Source organism: Dicentrarchus labrax, unplaced genomic scaffold (genome assembly GCF_905237075.1).
Source record: "Dicentrarchus labrax unplaced genomic scaffold, dlabrax2021, whole genome shotgun sequence".
In the NCBI taxonomy this organism is placed as follows: Eukaryota; Metazoa; Chordata; class Actinopteri; family Moronidae; genus Dicentrarchus; species Dicentrarchus labrax.
Window position 1 is genome coordinate 5,515,993 of NW_026136702.1, and position 15,393 is coordinate 5,531,385.

General features: G+C 42.8%; 1 protein-coding gene across 3 annotated transcripts in view; it reads right to left on the reverse strand.

The window, feature by feature from the left end:
* disc1 (DISC1 scaffold protein) overlaps positions 1 to 15,393 on the reverse strand; it is a 45,815-nt gene that overhangs the window by 14,153 nt on the left and 16,269 nt on the right. For all 3 annotated transcript variants that reach the window (XR_007888283.1, XM_051428702.1, XM_051428694.1), the window contains exons 8-10: positions 14,216 to 14,318; positions 13,858 to 14,046; positions 5,223 to 5,283 (exon numbers count right to left, since the gene is read on the reverse strand). Coding sequence is in view for 2 of the 3 variants with exons in the window: in XM_051428702.1 (XP_051284662.1) it covers positions 5,223 to 5,283; positions 13,858 to 14,046; positions 14,216 to 14,318 (353 nt within the window). In the remaining variant the exon portion in view is untranslated. The remainder of the gene's footprint in view (positions 1 to 5,222; positions 5,284 to 13,857; positions 14,047 to 14,215; positions 14,319 to 15,393) is intronic.

Genomic DNA, 15,393 nt, shown 5'->3' on the forward strand with positions numbered 1-15,393 from the left:
CTGACAGGATGCAGGGACAAAGACTTGGGTTTTATACATACAGTATGAGATGCATCAAACATCTTAAAGGAATAAATGTCCTTAGTCGCTACGTACGTGCTGATTTCCAACCCAGGAGGAGATTCTCTGTCACAAGCACTAATTCTCACATTGACTGACTCAGAATGATAAAAATAAATTTCATACTCTAAGCACAAATATACTTTCATAAAAACCTCTATAAAGTATCCAGTATTTTTACCTAGAGAGTGCTTCCCTGTTGCGCAGTTAGACTTGAGAAATTGAGAAATACCCCATCACACATAAACAAATGCAAAGGCAAAATGCACCCAAACAATATTGTTTAATCTCTCCCTCTGTTCCTTCCCATCTCTCAGTGATGAGGCCCCCTGAAAATTGAATGCCACTTGTTTTCCAGCCCATCTCCTGCCTGAAAAGGCTGCCAACCTCTGTACCCTGCCAACGCACGCCTCTCAGCCGTTCTCTAACCTTCATTTGGCACACAGACAATAGAAAAATTGCTCTGCCCAGCCCCCCTGCCCTCGCCAATTCGCTACTCAACGCCGCTGCTTCTGAATTCTGCTATGGTGGGGACGCACCCACTGAGCCCTTTCATTGTTATTTGTCTCTTCTGAAGTGGAGAGGGACGCGCACACACACACACACACACACACACACACACACACACACACACACAGACAGATATGGGTGGGCACACATGTTACTCGCACACATACCCGTAATTCATCATTCTCTATGGGGATCAGTGTTGTACAATCATAAATTCCCCTAAAAATGTCAACGCTGGCCTCATCTATCGCAAAAGCTTCCCTTCAATGACAACCACAATTCATTACAAACAACTGGCATCGACATGATGGTTCTGTGTACTGAAAATGCACGCAGACAACACGTCAGCTCCTAAACACCCCTGTGATGGTGCCCGTCGGTATGAACTCCTCGTCCGGGGGTTAATTGGTGGCAGCCGCTCGGCCTGCCATCTAACAGTGGCAGGGTGTGGGTGTGCTGCTCTACTGATGGCCCAGTAATAAGAAGGAGAGACAGGCAGGCACACTCCTTCTACAGTCTCACAGCCCCCCTGTGGGACTGCTGACTGACAGGACTGCTCTTTCTCCTCAAGGCAATATGTACGCGCGCAGACAGCTACCGCGGAAGGATTATAAATATAACTGTTGAAAGAAGGAGCAGTGGTCCAGTCCTGCTGGTACCAGTAGGTTCTGCTAGACCTCTTGGGGGTTCACACACTGTCTGGCCAATTTTCTGAACTCTACCCAGCATCAGGCCATATGTTCAGCCAAGAACAGACAGACTGTGGAAAACAGCTCCTATCTTCAGTCACAGCTGGGTTTTTTTTTTTTTTTTTTTTTGCTATCTAAAGATCAGGCTATGACTTTGGGTTAAGTAAGCACCAACTCCCCAAGAAATGACTATCCTAAATAAAATAAAATGAATGCAACTTTTACCTACAATGAGCGCCTGTGATGTTTAGGACCCTTAAAAGCCATAAAGATGAGCATTCACACATTAGAAAGGAGATGGTAATGATGGTAAATCATGCAGCAACATCTCAAATAACACCAGCAGAGGAGAGGTGCTAATAATATGGTGAAATACAAGGTGGTGACTATTGGATGAGGTGTGATGGATGGTGGATGAACTGAACTGTTTGCAAGGTGGGTGGCTTGATGTCTGCGGAGGTTTTGACAGCAGCCAGCTGAGCAACTAAAGTCCCTTTGTTTCAAACACTTCACATTTCTCTCATGTACAGTCAAGATTTTGTACATAAACGTGATAATAGAGGTTTTTTTTCCACTCAGTTTCCCTCCTTAGACGCTCCCAGTGTGTCCTCAATTTTAACTAAGAGAACATGTCTTGTTGTATTGTAATGACTTCTACACCAGTTGCATTGTATCCATTAAATATGATAAATGAAATCCAAAAGAGTGCATAAATGTAGGAAAAATACGAGAAGCATTTCCTAACGAAACATCTACATAATGTATTAAACAACTGTGCGGTGCTGCTAATCTGAATAAAATGTTTTTTGTTCTGGTGACACACTTACAGCATCTGCGCTGCTCTAACATCCTGTTCTAGTCTTTAGCAAGGAAGAGATAATTGGTTTTTTCAACACCATCCGTCTCCACGGAGACCAGACATCTCACCAGTACTAATCTGCCTCTCTCCTCCCCTCCTCCCTTCTCCGCTCCTCACCTCCCATCACCAACCGCACTTCATCAACAGTAATGTACATTAGAGCTGACTGATAAAATTTACAGTGGATGACGGGTGTGTATTTGTGTGTGTGGGTGTGTGTGTATATATGTGCATGTGGGCACAACTGTCCATTCAGTCAAGGCAAATACGTGTCACTGTGCCAGACTGTGGAGCTGGAGGAAGCTACTGGTCATTGCCTAAAGCCAAAGATGTGCTTGTGATTTGATCTGGACCGCCTCTGGTTATGAAAGCTGATCCAAGGCTGGTGAGCCAATCTATTAATATAGGCTGAGGTGAGCAGGAAAATTAGTTTTCAGTACCCAATACCCAAGAAGGTGTCCTTTAATGTGATTTTTATTTCAATGGTGATGTGGTTAGATACATGTAATCTATATAATCAGCTACTCATGCAATAAAGTATCTATTAGTAAAACAAAAGGATAGGATCAGCAAACATAGGAACTCCATCAAAAAGGGGAGATACAAAGCACCCAGCAGGCAGAGGTTGTAGGGGATAAGCATTCATTTATACAGTTATTTAGAAAACAAAAAAGCAGGTGTGGTTAACAAATTGGCAGGCAGGGAGCGTCTAACAAATTACCCTATTGATCCAGCGTTATTGGATCTCAGCCCATAGTACAAACTAAAAGTCCTTGATTTTGATCATTCGTATGACTGAAACTAAAATTAAATTCGGTTCTTGTTTTCTGGATGGTATTTTGTGACTGAGATGCTTTTGGCTGTTATTTATACTGTTAATATAAAAATGTATAGAAACTACTGTTTTTGTAAGCCTGATGTTAGTAATGGAAATATTTTTAGCTTTCTTGTAGTACTTGAACACTGAAGCGGCTAAATTAGAGTTTGAGACCGCTGCTTTAAAGGCTCGCCATCTACTGTTTGTGTCTGCCTCCTTGTAGTGAATGTACAGGCTGTGCTTTTACCCATTTTGTATCCTGACAGATTCCTCTTCCAGTAAGTCAGCTAGTAGTTGCCAAGTTGTATTTTCCTATTTTTCCCATTAGACACATGGCACAGACAGGTACTCTCTCTCTGAAACTCCCTCTGAAAAATCAAACAAACAAAACACAAAGCAGCCATCTGCCCTATTGACAGAAAAGGTCCAAAGGCATGCTTCCCTGCTGGGCACTGAGATCGCAACCATGTTGCTCCTTGACCACGCAGAGCCCCAGCCTGTGCATCCTTCAAAAACAAACAGCCCTGTGTGACTGACTCCTGGCTCCCATCCAAAGAGGTGACCCTGCCTCTCCAAGGATGCGACATAGAAAGTTTACACCCTCACACACTACACACAGAGACAGGGGTCAAGCAGACACACACTGTCTCTGACAATATAGGCTTTTCCTGGCTCAAAATAAGCCCAAGCGGCCTAACCTTCTCCCTCCGAACACTTAAAGCCAGCCCCTCGCAGTTGTATGCCCCCACCAACCAGTCAAGATGCAGTTTACATCCATGTTCATTCCAGATGTTTGGATCTTGCCTCTTTCTTTCTGTCTTTCGTTCTTGCTCTGTCCTCTTCCAGGCCTCGATGACAGAGTGGAGGTTGTGTGGCTCAGGGTCTTTTTGGTGACATGTGGGGTTTCTCATTGTCCTCCCAGATCCATTCTTCATGTATATTTACAGTATGTCATATTTTCACATTTGTTCCTGAGGTTTCTTCTATTTTGCCCATTAATGGGAGCTCATCCGAGTCGAGGGTCTAAGGATAGTGGATGTTGAGGCAAATTTATTATGTGTGACACATATAGAGATATATAAAATTGATTTATTTTGACTTAAGCTTTGTTGTTCTTGTTCTGCTGTATGTCTATAAGTGTGTAAGTGCATTGAGAGAAACAACAGAGTCACATTCCTTGTATGGGTTCACATGCTTGGCCAATAAATCTGATTCTCACAGAACGCATTTTTAGTCATGACAGCAGACAATGCTTTAAATGAGGATGTTGCTGCAAAGAAGCTACAGATATTCATGTTCAATTTTGTCATAATTAGCAAATTACTGTATGCTAAAAACATGTGTTCTGAAGTCACAGTGACCTTGACCTTTGACCACCAAATTCTAATCACTTCTTTCTTAAGTGCAAGTGGACATTGATGCCAAAATGGAAGAGATTCCCTCAAGGCGTTCCTGAGATAGTGTGTTCATGAGAATAGGACGGATGGACAACTCGCAAACATAATGTCTCCGGCCGTGGCTGTTGCCCGGAAGACACTGAGTGGAAAGCAAAGCTCATATGGTGTACACAAAAACATTACCAGCTCTATTCATCCATCTGTAAAACACAAATGGTTCCAAAATGCAGCAGAATAAGAGCCGATCGAATCGCAGCTGCTCGGTGCTGCCTGTGTGCTGAGGAGATGAGCTTTAATCTCCATAAAGAAGCATGAACAGGCGTATGGTGCCGACACTTGACTGGGTTCCACACCCTCTGCTAGAAAAAGTCAGCCACTCAGCACATCACAATCCCGTTGTGTAACTGTCAGGCGCGCTGGGCGACCACCCGCAACACAACAGTCTTCTCCTCAGTGATTTAGGAGCTCCGAGACGTAAATAAAAACAGTGAAACAGACAGAAAAAGATATTGTTTTGTCTAAAATGATTTACACAGACGAGAGAAAAAAGGTGGAAACTGAACTGATGTGGAGGTATAAAAAAATAAAGGTACAGAAAATATGTGAGAAGGTGGGAAGAGGAAGACAAATTGCGTAGGTGTGAGACGGAGTGAAATGTGAGAAAGGGGCTCTGGGAGACAACGGCATAAGAAAAAAGGTGTGAGTGCATGATGTGGCGGGTGAGGTGATGTATTGGAGAGACGGTGCTGTGGTTAGAGGACAACAGAGGTGAGAGGAAATTCCTTGGAGGCTGTTGCTCTGCTCATGTCTCTTTGTTTGGTTTTACTCCTGTGGAATATTGAGTCTCCGTGTCAGCACTAAAAGAGAGAGACAGCACAAAACACTCTTACCTGTGCAATCTGTCCTCCAGTAGCTTGATATACTTGGCCGTGTTCTCTTTCAGACGGCTTTCTGTAAGGATAGAGAACAACAGCTTGTTACTTACACTTCATTTACTACTTTTATTAGTCATGATTGGGTAACCTAGCAACAAATCCCAGCTCTAGCACCATTAAAACTGACTTGTCATTAGCTATATGGTACATGCGGTCTGAAAGGTAAGTAGTCATCACAGTTGGTGACGGCATTGTGCTGAGAAACTGCAACAGTACAGTTCAGTGCAAAGGCCCAGCTGGCTCTTTCTTAAGACAAATACACAATTGAAGCATCATTCCCACTGCTCTGAGAAAAGATAAAATCGGAGACGGCCTGGGGATAAAAGGGGATTTTATCATGGCATAGGTCCTCATATCCTGCCAGATTTTCTGTGGGGCATGAAGTTGGATGGATAGCTTATGTTGCTTCCTGAGCCCTTCTGCCAGCAGTGAGCTGTGCCTGAGGAGGCAGACGCAGGCTGGCTAAGCGTTAGTCGGGATGGAGAGGAGGGCAATCTGAGTGCCGTTAATGAGCTCATGTATGAAACATGAGAATATGCCCCCCGCAGCAGAAGATCTTTGAACACAATAGGATGCACTTATATCAAATTGCGCTGCATATATATGTGCACACAAGCTATAAGGTTCAATATGACCCTCCTCCTTCCCCCACTGAAATACACACACACCCACACACACACAAAGCTGGTCTCATATATCTGCTCATCATTACATCTGTACAACTCAGCAACCAGTCAGAAACAGCTCTTTCCCACACTCTTCTGCAGTGGGGGTCCATACCACCAAAGAGGTCACAAGATAAATCACAGAGGTCATTAAATGATTAAAAGGATAAGAAAGAAACACTCTGCAACACACAATAATGTATATTATTTCAGACTAGTTATTACTATTCTCTCGCAGAAATACTAGCTACTTTTCTTGTAAAATATTAATATTAAATAATCTTAGAAGGGAAAGTAACTAAATTGGTTAAAGAAATAGTTTCATAGCTGTGAAATGCAGAGCCAGATTAAAAGGTTGATTCCACTGTCATGTCTGTACATTAATTATGAAGCTACAATCAGCAGCTCATTATCTTAGCTTAGCATATAGACTGGAAATAGGGGGAAACAGTTAGCCTGGTGCTGTCCAAACAAAATCTGCCTACCAGCACCTCTAAAGCTCACAATTTAACACACGTCATCTCTTGTTTGCAAGAAATAAACCTACACTCTACACACTTTGAACAAACAAGTTAATTGTTGCTATACTAAACTAATCGGCTGCTGGTGGTAGTGTTTTCAAACTTCTCCTTTAACTCACATCAAGAACAATATTTCCCAAAATGTGAAATAGAGACATTATTGGAGTACATAAACCTATGAAGAAGGGACACAAGTAGACGTTGCTTCACTTTAAGGAAACACAAGCCAAAAAGAGTTGAAAACTACTCTAATGTAATGCCACTTAGATTGTTGCTCACATTGACTAGATCTCACGCAGAGACAAAGTCACCTAATTGGGTGCTCTGAATCACACAGAAGTTTGAAATATAATTTGTATCATTGTCTTGATGGCGGTTATTAGACAGCCTCAGTGCCAGGATGAGACAAGCTGGGGGCTGGCACAGCGGGTAGAAAAGGAAAATATCTGAGACTAAGTGGCTGTGGCACACACATACACACACATACACATACACACTCTTACACACACCGATTCTTGTCCATACTTTGAGGGAGAAATGAGATGGAGATAGTAAGGCTATTTATGGGGGTTGCATGTGTGTGTCACAGAAAGAGAGATCTTGCCTGAGAGTCGTTTTTATTCAAAGTGGCCAAATCTGCTCAATCAGAGGCAAGAGGGAGGACGCTGAAGTAGCTATCACATATCTGGTGCGCAGATCTGGTGTATGTGGACCAGACAGCTCACTTACCACCCCCCTAATTGCTATGTGAGATCCTATCCTACCTGACAGAGTTTCCCTTGTCAACTTCCATTCATGCCGGCTCCGTTAAGCCGCGTGCAAGGAGATAGCCACTAAATAATACATGGGGGGGCATTAAGCCTGACTTCAGATGGCACAGAGCATGTACACATGCAAGATGACAAAGTAGACTGTGGCTCGAAACAAGAGCAAGAGCCAGATTTAAAGATGATATACTGCGAGGAATAGGAACAGTCAATATAAAATGGCAGAAGAAGGTAAAAAGATAAAGACATGAGTGTTAACTTAATATTTCTATCTACGCTGATACTGTCATAGGCAGAGGAGAGTCAGTATGCCATGCTGTCGCCATGCCAACCGGTGGCAAAACTAGTGAGCCTTTTCGGGCGTGACAGATGAAAATAATCTTTTCTTTATAGAATGGGACAAGACATCAAGCAGCAGAGCCTCCTCCTGCGCTGAGTGGAACCAGAGCACTGGGTGATATTACCAATTCCTGTAAGTCTGCGGGAGGCTGCTGTCATTGGCAGGCCATGCGAATAAAATCGGCACTAAAAAGCCCATAAAGAAGAGAGCCACTCTGTTAGTCCCTGATACATGCGGCAGTATATTTGGTGTTGAAGGAACCTCACAAAGGCGTTCACAGAGCCGGCATTGGAAAATTCATGAGCTCAGCCTCCCGTGATCTCAGCAGGCGCTAAACATCACTGATTGCTGCCAAGGACCGCGGCCAAAATCGAAGAGGCCATTCATTCTTAATAAAAAGAACTGAGACACTATTGAAAGAGGATGAGAATGTGCTACTGGATGTTGCAAAGAGGCCATTTGCTTCATATAGGTCAAGATACTCATTCATTAGTCTAATGGAGAAATAATTACTTCAGCTAAATAGATGTAAAGTTGATAAAAATGATGAATCTGATGATTAGAATCAGTCGTGTAGAAGCAAACAGAGCAGACAGTTCCCGATGATGAAGTTATGGGCTTTAATGAGCCTGCAGAAGTTAACGATGGCAAGGTGTTTGGATTTGCTGCTGCATTATGAGCATTTGAGCAGCTCTCTAATTGAAAGTGAATAATGCAGTAATTTCTTCATTGCCTTGTAACAATAAAAGCACCCAACATCTGTGAGGCCTTCGTGTTGTCAAACCAATTAGAGGCGGCTCCGTGCTAACACAGCACCCCGGATATGCGAGCTATAAAAGCCTGTGAATAATAAGGCAGAAGAGAAATTGTGTGTCTTTGTAATTGAGTTGAAGGCACCGACTGTGATTAATGTGTTTAAGCTCAGCTCGGGCTGTTTGAGTGCAACGGCACTGCAGGTACCATAAACACACAGTCAGCATATGTAGACACTCACATTGTATAAAAAGTGTGTGAACGTAACAGCAGCCCAGCAGCATAGCTAATGAAGGAAGAGAGACAGGCTGATATCTCAGACAGACACTCAATAACCCATGATGCTTTAAGGCTCTGGGATCACAAAGCGTTGCAGTACACAGATTGCAGCTGGCACCGCGTAACATATTGTGGGGCTCTGCAAGAATACCCAACAAAAGGAATCATTTGACAAAAAATTGGCTGTGTGTACAAAATCTGTGCTTGAGTGGATATATACATATTTCAGTTCTGGGCGCTGAATTGCCCTGACTGAAATGTTAGACATGCTCACAGTCGTTATGACTCAGTAAACAGAGTTTGTTTAGAGGAGACTCAAAACTGACTTTGTGCTGGGGTACAAAATAAACTTTTTTTAGATGACTGAATCTGGGAAGCACTACAAAGAGGAACTCACCTAAACTGTGTGGCCATAAAAGCTCTACAACACCCTCAACAGCTCACCTGCTCACATTCCTGCTCCATTAAACTGGTATCTTATTATTTCCTCCGTATCCTTTGGGAAGCTGAATTAGCACCTGGCTAATACATTTTCCGAAAAAACACATTTCTGAATTTGTCACCTATGTTTATTTGGGGTCTTTTCCAATATTTATATATGTGATTGTTTACAATTGTCAGCATATATTTATACCACCCCTTAACATCTCCATGCTGCCCTTTTGCCAACCCCATGAGTACTTTCTCTGGATCCACCTCTGGATGATGGCACCAGATAGAAAGTCAATCCATTCAGGAGTTGTTGAGCTATTTTAGTCTGGACCAAAGTGGTGGACTGACATTGCTATCCCTAGAGCCATGCTGCCAGCATAGCTAAAAACAAACAGCTGTAAACAACATTTTTGAGCTTTATATTCTTTTCAGTGCACCTAAAGCTGATATAACCCATCCAACTCTATTAACTCAATCTCCTTTTGAGTGGATGGATTTAAAGGTCCAGTGTGTAACAATAATGAGGATCTATTGGCAGAAATGGAATATAATATTCACGTGTTTTATGTGTATAATCACCTAAATGTAGAAATCGTTATGTTTTTGTTACCTTAGAATGAGCCATTTTTATCTACAGTTGTCGTGGGTCATCTTCCATGAAGTCTGCCATGTTGTTTCTATCGTAGCCCAGAACGGGCAAACCAAACACTGGCTCTAGATAGGACCTTTCGCTTTTCACAGTCCACCTTCCCAGGTTGTCAAATACAAACGTGAGCGGTGTACAGTTAGTTGCAATCTGCAGCTTCACCGCTAGACGACACTAAATCCTCCACATTGGTCCTTCAAAGAAAGGAAATTGATTGATGAGTGGTGGGAGTTGTAGTGGTACCTCAATCAACTTCCCCTTTGTTTTTGCAGGAATTCTTATGAGTATGGACGCAATAACACTCCTGACAAACTAACAATGGAATGACATCCTCTGCTGAATCACAGGAAAAATGAATAATGCCAAAACTTCAGAGACAAAAACCAGGAAACATTCTCCCAGGCCCACTTAACCACTACACCACTCTCAATCATTCAGACACTCTTCAGGAGAAGAGCTGTCATACGTTCCATCATGTTCTCAACAGAAGCACCCTGAAAGAGGCAGAGTCATGAATAAATCATATATGTCCTGGCCTTTACTATTGGCACTCCATTATTGGGAAATTGCATGTGTTTAATAATACAGAGTGATGGTATTTTTGATGTACACTTCAGATACTGGACTGGTATGCACAGTTAAAGCTTGGACTGGATGGGCTCCCAAATCCTGCCACGGAGAAGGTGATGCTATAGTATGAAGAAAAAAATAGATGCTGGAGATTCTACAAACACACTTAATTAAACATGTTCCAGTGGAGGCATGTGGAGAAGACAACTTCTATCTACTATCTTTATCACAGATAGCCAAATTACCTGACTGCTACAGAATATACCTCCTGCATACTAACAACAGCATTAAATAAGCATTACTCGAATTCTTTGATAAATCAAGAGGAACACACACTGACACTGCCACCACATTTGAATGTCCTCACTCCTGGGGGTCATTTACTCAGCTCTTCAATTATTTATTTGTAAATTTAGTATCACTCCAGATCTCTCTTGGGGACAAAATTATACTCTCAGCAGGGAATCAAACCTCCGGCTATAATGGGTTTAGTATTCATCAGCACTCGTGCCAATGGCAATTAGGAACGTAATGGCTCCCAGGCCAAACCCCCCCCCCCGCGCCACACCACGATGTACGCCGGGCGGAGACGCTCAACAAGCTGTGTAGCGTATAGATTTTGTCAAGGTGTCAGCTGAACTATGCGTTGCTTTAAAGCTCATGCCACGACAATAGGCCTTTTCAAGAACAGGCGTATGATTTTCCTGTTATAAGATGACACTAGTGTCATTAGCATGTGCTAGAAATGCCTCAGAAACCAAAAGGATGGCCATCTTGACTTTGAAGTAGACTGTAATTTTTAATCCCCTCCAGCTAAAGAAATGGTAATGTGCTGTTTGTGGGCTATCAGTTTCCAGCTAGCGTGTGCCAGCCCCTTATTACCAAATAGGATGACAGTTTAATGAGCCCCTTGCTTGGTGTCAGCAACACATTGTGAAATTGTGCCTGCTGCCATATTGTGTGCGCCCACTTGAACATTTGAGCAAGCCGCACAACCAATCATTAACTTGCCGTCTCTTCCCACATTTGTGACGTGTTACTCACCTGATTCCCGTTCCTTTGTTTAGCCTGAGCATTTGCATGTCACTGGTTTCCCAGCCTCCGTGTCCCTGAGAGCTGCATTATTCTATGTGAGGCACGCAAGTGTATTTAGGATGCTGGGGTGAACTTGAACATGTCTTTGGTGGTTGTCAGGGGAGAGATTAATGCTATCCCTTGCTATTTAGCAAGTAAAGGTGTTTGGGGCTGTATTTCAGCAGCAGAAAATCAGGCAGGTGACTGAGTTTCTTGCTCATAGGTGAAAGAAAAAGGAAAATAATATATTTAGCAAGTAAAATAAATTGGTTTCTAAAACAATAATATAAAATCATGGACCTTACAACAAAAATATCTATATAAGTCCATGCATTACCATAAACCCAATAACATATCAGCCTAACAGCAACAATGAAAGGGTGCCCCCTAGTGACAGCAGAGGGTGCATTCAAGACAAGACAATAGGTCGGCACTGATGGTGTTGCTGCAGCCATAGGCCTTAATGATATACATAACATCGTATGTTAGACGGCTGATTGCACGCCTTGGGGTTGCAGCAGGAGCCCCGTCCAGAACTCCAGTCTCTGGTCTTTCACTACCCGCTCTGCTCTCGTCACCTCAGCGCTCCCCTTCCCTTTCTGCGCTCCCGTCTCAGTGCCTCAGAGAGTGAAGTAAGTGACCTTTTTTAGAAATCTCCCTGTGACTGATGGACTAGAGAGAGTAGCACTGCAGGTGGTGCCGTCAAAATCCATTTATCTCTCTGCCAGTGCCAGGAGGCCAAACCAATCTAACCCGCTCCGCCCCCAATAAAAAGCAAGCCCCTTCTTTAAGCAGAATTCAGATCTCTTCTAGTTGGAGAGCATGCAAGCGCTGATACATCATGTCCGCACTGAGTGGATTGGAGGTAATTGGCTACTTCACACAATCTAAAGCTCATCTCCCCTGCACTCCCCACCCCATCACCCCTCACCCTGCTCTTAACAACTGCCAATCCCGCTGCTAACTCATTTGGTGCCAAGTCCCCACCGACAGCAGATCACTTCTCCTTCATTTGGGAGAAAAGTCATCGTCCATTGATGTCTTCCCAGCATGGAGCAACATCAAGAGAGGACTTCTCTTTCAGAGAGCTCTCATGTTTCACATTTGAATTGATATTTGAAAGCTGTACTCACAGAGAAAGAGAGGTACCTTTCAAAAATACAACAAACGTTTCCTGGTCTCAGATGGTAGGTGAGTGTTCTTTCAGATAACATGGATTTAATTAAATATTTTTTACATAGTTATTTAAAGCTGGAGTAATCAATATTTTTATATTAAAAATGGCACAAATGACTATGTGCAAGGTGAAAGGGGTCGCTCATAGTGAGGAATACACAGAGAAATATTACCGCCTTAGCTCTACAGAGAGCGTTGTAGTATCTTTCAGCTCATTGTTTTGGTTTTACATCCAGCAACTTGATTTGCTTCACTCTTATTGCTCTCATCAGTGTTGTTTCCAAATGCAACAGGCACCTGTTTTTCAGCAAAAAAAACACAGTGTACACTACTGGCCCAGCACCAAATGGCATACAGACACACTAGCTACTAGCTGGTGAACATAGTGGACCATTTAGTTGCTTAAGAGCCAGATGTTTCCCTCATGAAACCAAAAATAGAGCTAAACGCAAAGTGAATATTGGACTTACATTCACAGGTGGCCAGAAACACGACTTCGAGTGAATGATAACACCCTCGACATGTCAACTTAAAAGGTGTATATGTCAGTGTTGTGTTTACAGCTTGTTTGCCCCCAAATCAGTTCAATGTAGATTGAAAGGGGCAAAGATCATTTATTGATTGCCCCAAAAATGGCTAGAGAGTTAGGCTGCTGTTTGTGGGCAGGAGGAATACAGAACAGCACACCACTATCATCTTCACCATTTCTGTCATGATTCTCTGGGAAAGGGATCAACTATGGATAATTATGTTGAGAAGATTATTACCATAATTACATGTGTTAAAACAGCATACAAGTATAAATATGATAATGTTAACAAGTATAAAATGTAAAAATAAATAATCAAAATGTAAATTTACGTGACCTCACCATAATGACTAGACTCCAGGAAGTTACAGTACCAAATATAACACATCATAAAAACCCAATTTGTACACATGTAGGTTTTTGTATAGATTAAACAAACAAGATATAACATCTTTATTTTCGAGCTTTAGAGGTGTCCGTGGGCAGATTTTGTTTTATTTGGACAGGCTAGCTGTTTCCAGTCTTTATTTTAAACTAAGCAAACCTATTAGGGTGCTAGCGGTAGCTTCCTATCTAATGGACAGATAAAGAGTGGTACCTATCTTCTCCTCAGCATGTCAAACTATTCATTTAAGTTATGTAAATGTAACTACAAATATCTTTAAAGCTGCTGATAGCCATTACTGAGAATCTTTTGTGCCCTTAGAAAGTCTTTATTACAGTAATGAGGGTGATTTGTTGCTTTCAGCTCTATCATATTGCCCACAGCAGCCCAGCTTCTCCCCTGGGATGAAGGCAGTACATGTTATCTTAATGTAGACTGGCTTCAATGACTCACCGTGCTGGGCCTCCTTCTGCTCCAAGTCCTGCCTGAGCTGCTGTTGCTGCTCCTTCATCCTGGCCAGCTCCTGGCTGCTCCCCGAGCTGAGGCTGTGCAGCCTCTTGGCCAGAGCCTCCAGTCGATCGCGCTCCAGGTACACCGCCTTCATCTCATCCTTCAGCTCTTTGGCACTGCTGAAGTCATTACCTGCACCGGCGCACCACAGGAGGACATTAAGCCTTACACCACCCATTAATGAGCGTCTCGATCATTAATAGCGCCATTACGTGAGGCTAATGGTGAGCGATTCAAGTAAATGAGGTAAATAAAAGAAAAGTGAAGGGTTGTATTGGGGTGTGGTTGAGTGGAGAGTTACCTGAGATGGCTGCCAGCTTGGCTTCATGCAGTGCCAAAAGCTGAGTTTCAGTCTCGCTGACTTTCCTCCTCAGGCTGCTGCCCAGCCTCTGACTCATGACCACCTGGGGAAAAGAAGGAGAAGAAGAAGAGGAGGAGAGAAAAGTGGGAGGGGGGAGGGAGGGTGGTAACTAACAAAACCTTTGCAGACACATGGATCCCACAGGATGCATAGCTCATTTCCAATTCCACTTTCATTTTCTTTTTGACACTCATTCTTACAAGACCTTACCGATTCATTTCCGTCCTTCTGTGTTCGCCCTGCTTTGAATACACAGTAGAGCATCAACGCCGGTGTGTTACCTTGTCTATAACCTTTAGAAAGAAAGAGAGTGTGTCTCCTTTCACATGGACAGACAGGGAAATGTGAAATCTCCATAAAAGATGCCATTAGAATGTCAGAGAGGAAAAAGGCCCTGAATGTCACAGGCCTGATGGGGATGCAGCACCTCAGCTCTGCAGTATTCACAGAGGAGTTGATGGCTTCAGATACAGCCGGCCAGGCCCCCCTCTGCCCTCACTTTGCCCTTTAAACCTCTGTTCTTTCCAATGTATTCACTTTGAGTTACAGCCAGATACAATCCCCATCATGCGCTTCCTTCTTTTGAGGAACTATTTTCATCACTCAAAGGGATGTAGAGTTGGATTTTCTGACGCATTTTCTTCTTGAATCTGACACAGTTTTGTGCAACACTTTGAAAGGGCTGTCAAATAGGTTGGTATTTCTGAGGCAGAACATCTCCAGGGAGTTTTCTTCCAACAGAAAATGTAGAAAACAGTTTTTTGAAAACAGGCTTGCATAATTTTATTTCACACATTACATGAACTGGAAACTGCTCTGGAGTGCTTTTCAAACTGTAGAAATTCTGACATTGGTGATTAAATTTCAAGCCATCGTGCTATTTGTCAATTTTGAAAAAGTCAATAGAGAAAGTGAAAGTTTCTTTCATGCCAGGCAATCATTTTGTCACAGCAGGTGTGCCATTTTCCACATGGTGGATACCTCACGTAGGAACAAAACTTTTCATTCCAACTTAACTGATTGTGCTGAAAGTGTCTCTTTGTGGACAGCCTATATATTCCTTTGAGGTGCAGTTGCACCATCAACCAACCAGTTAATGATAGCTTTCTAAAGGACAC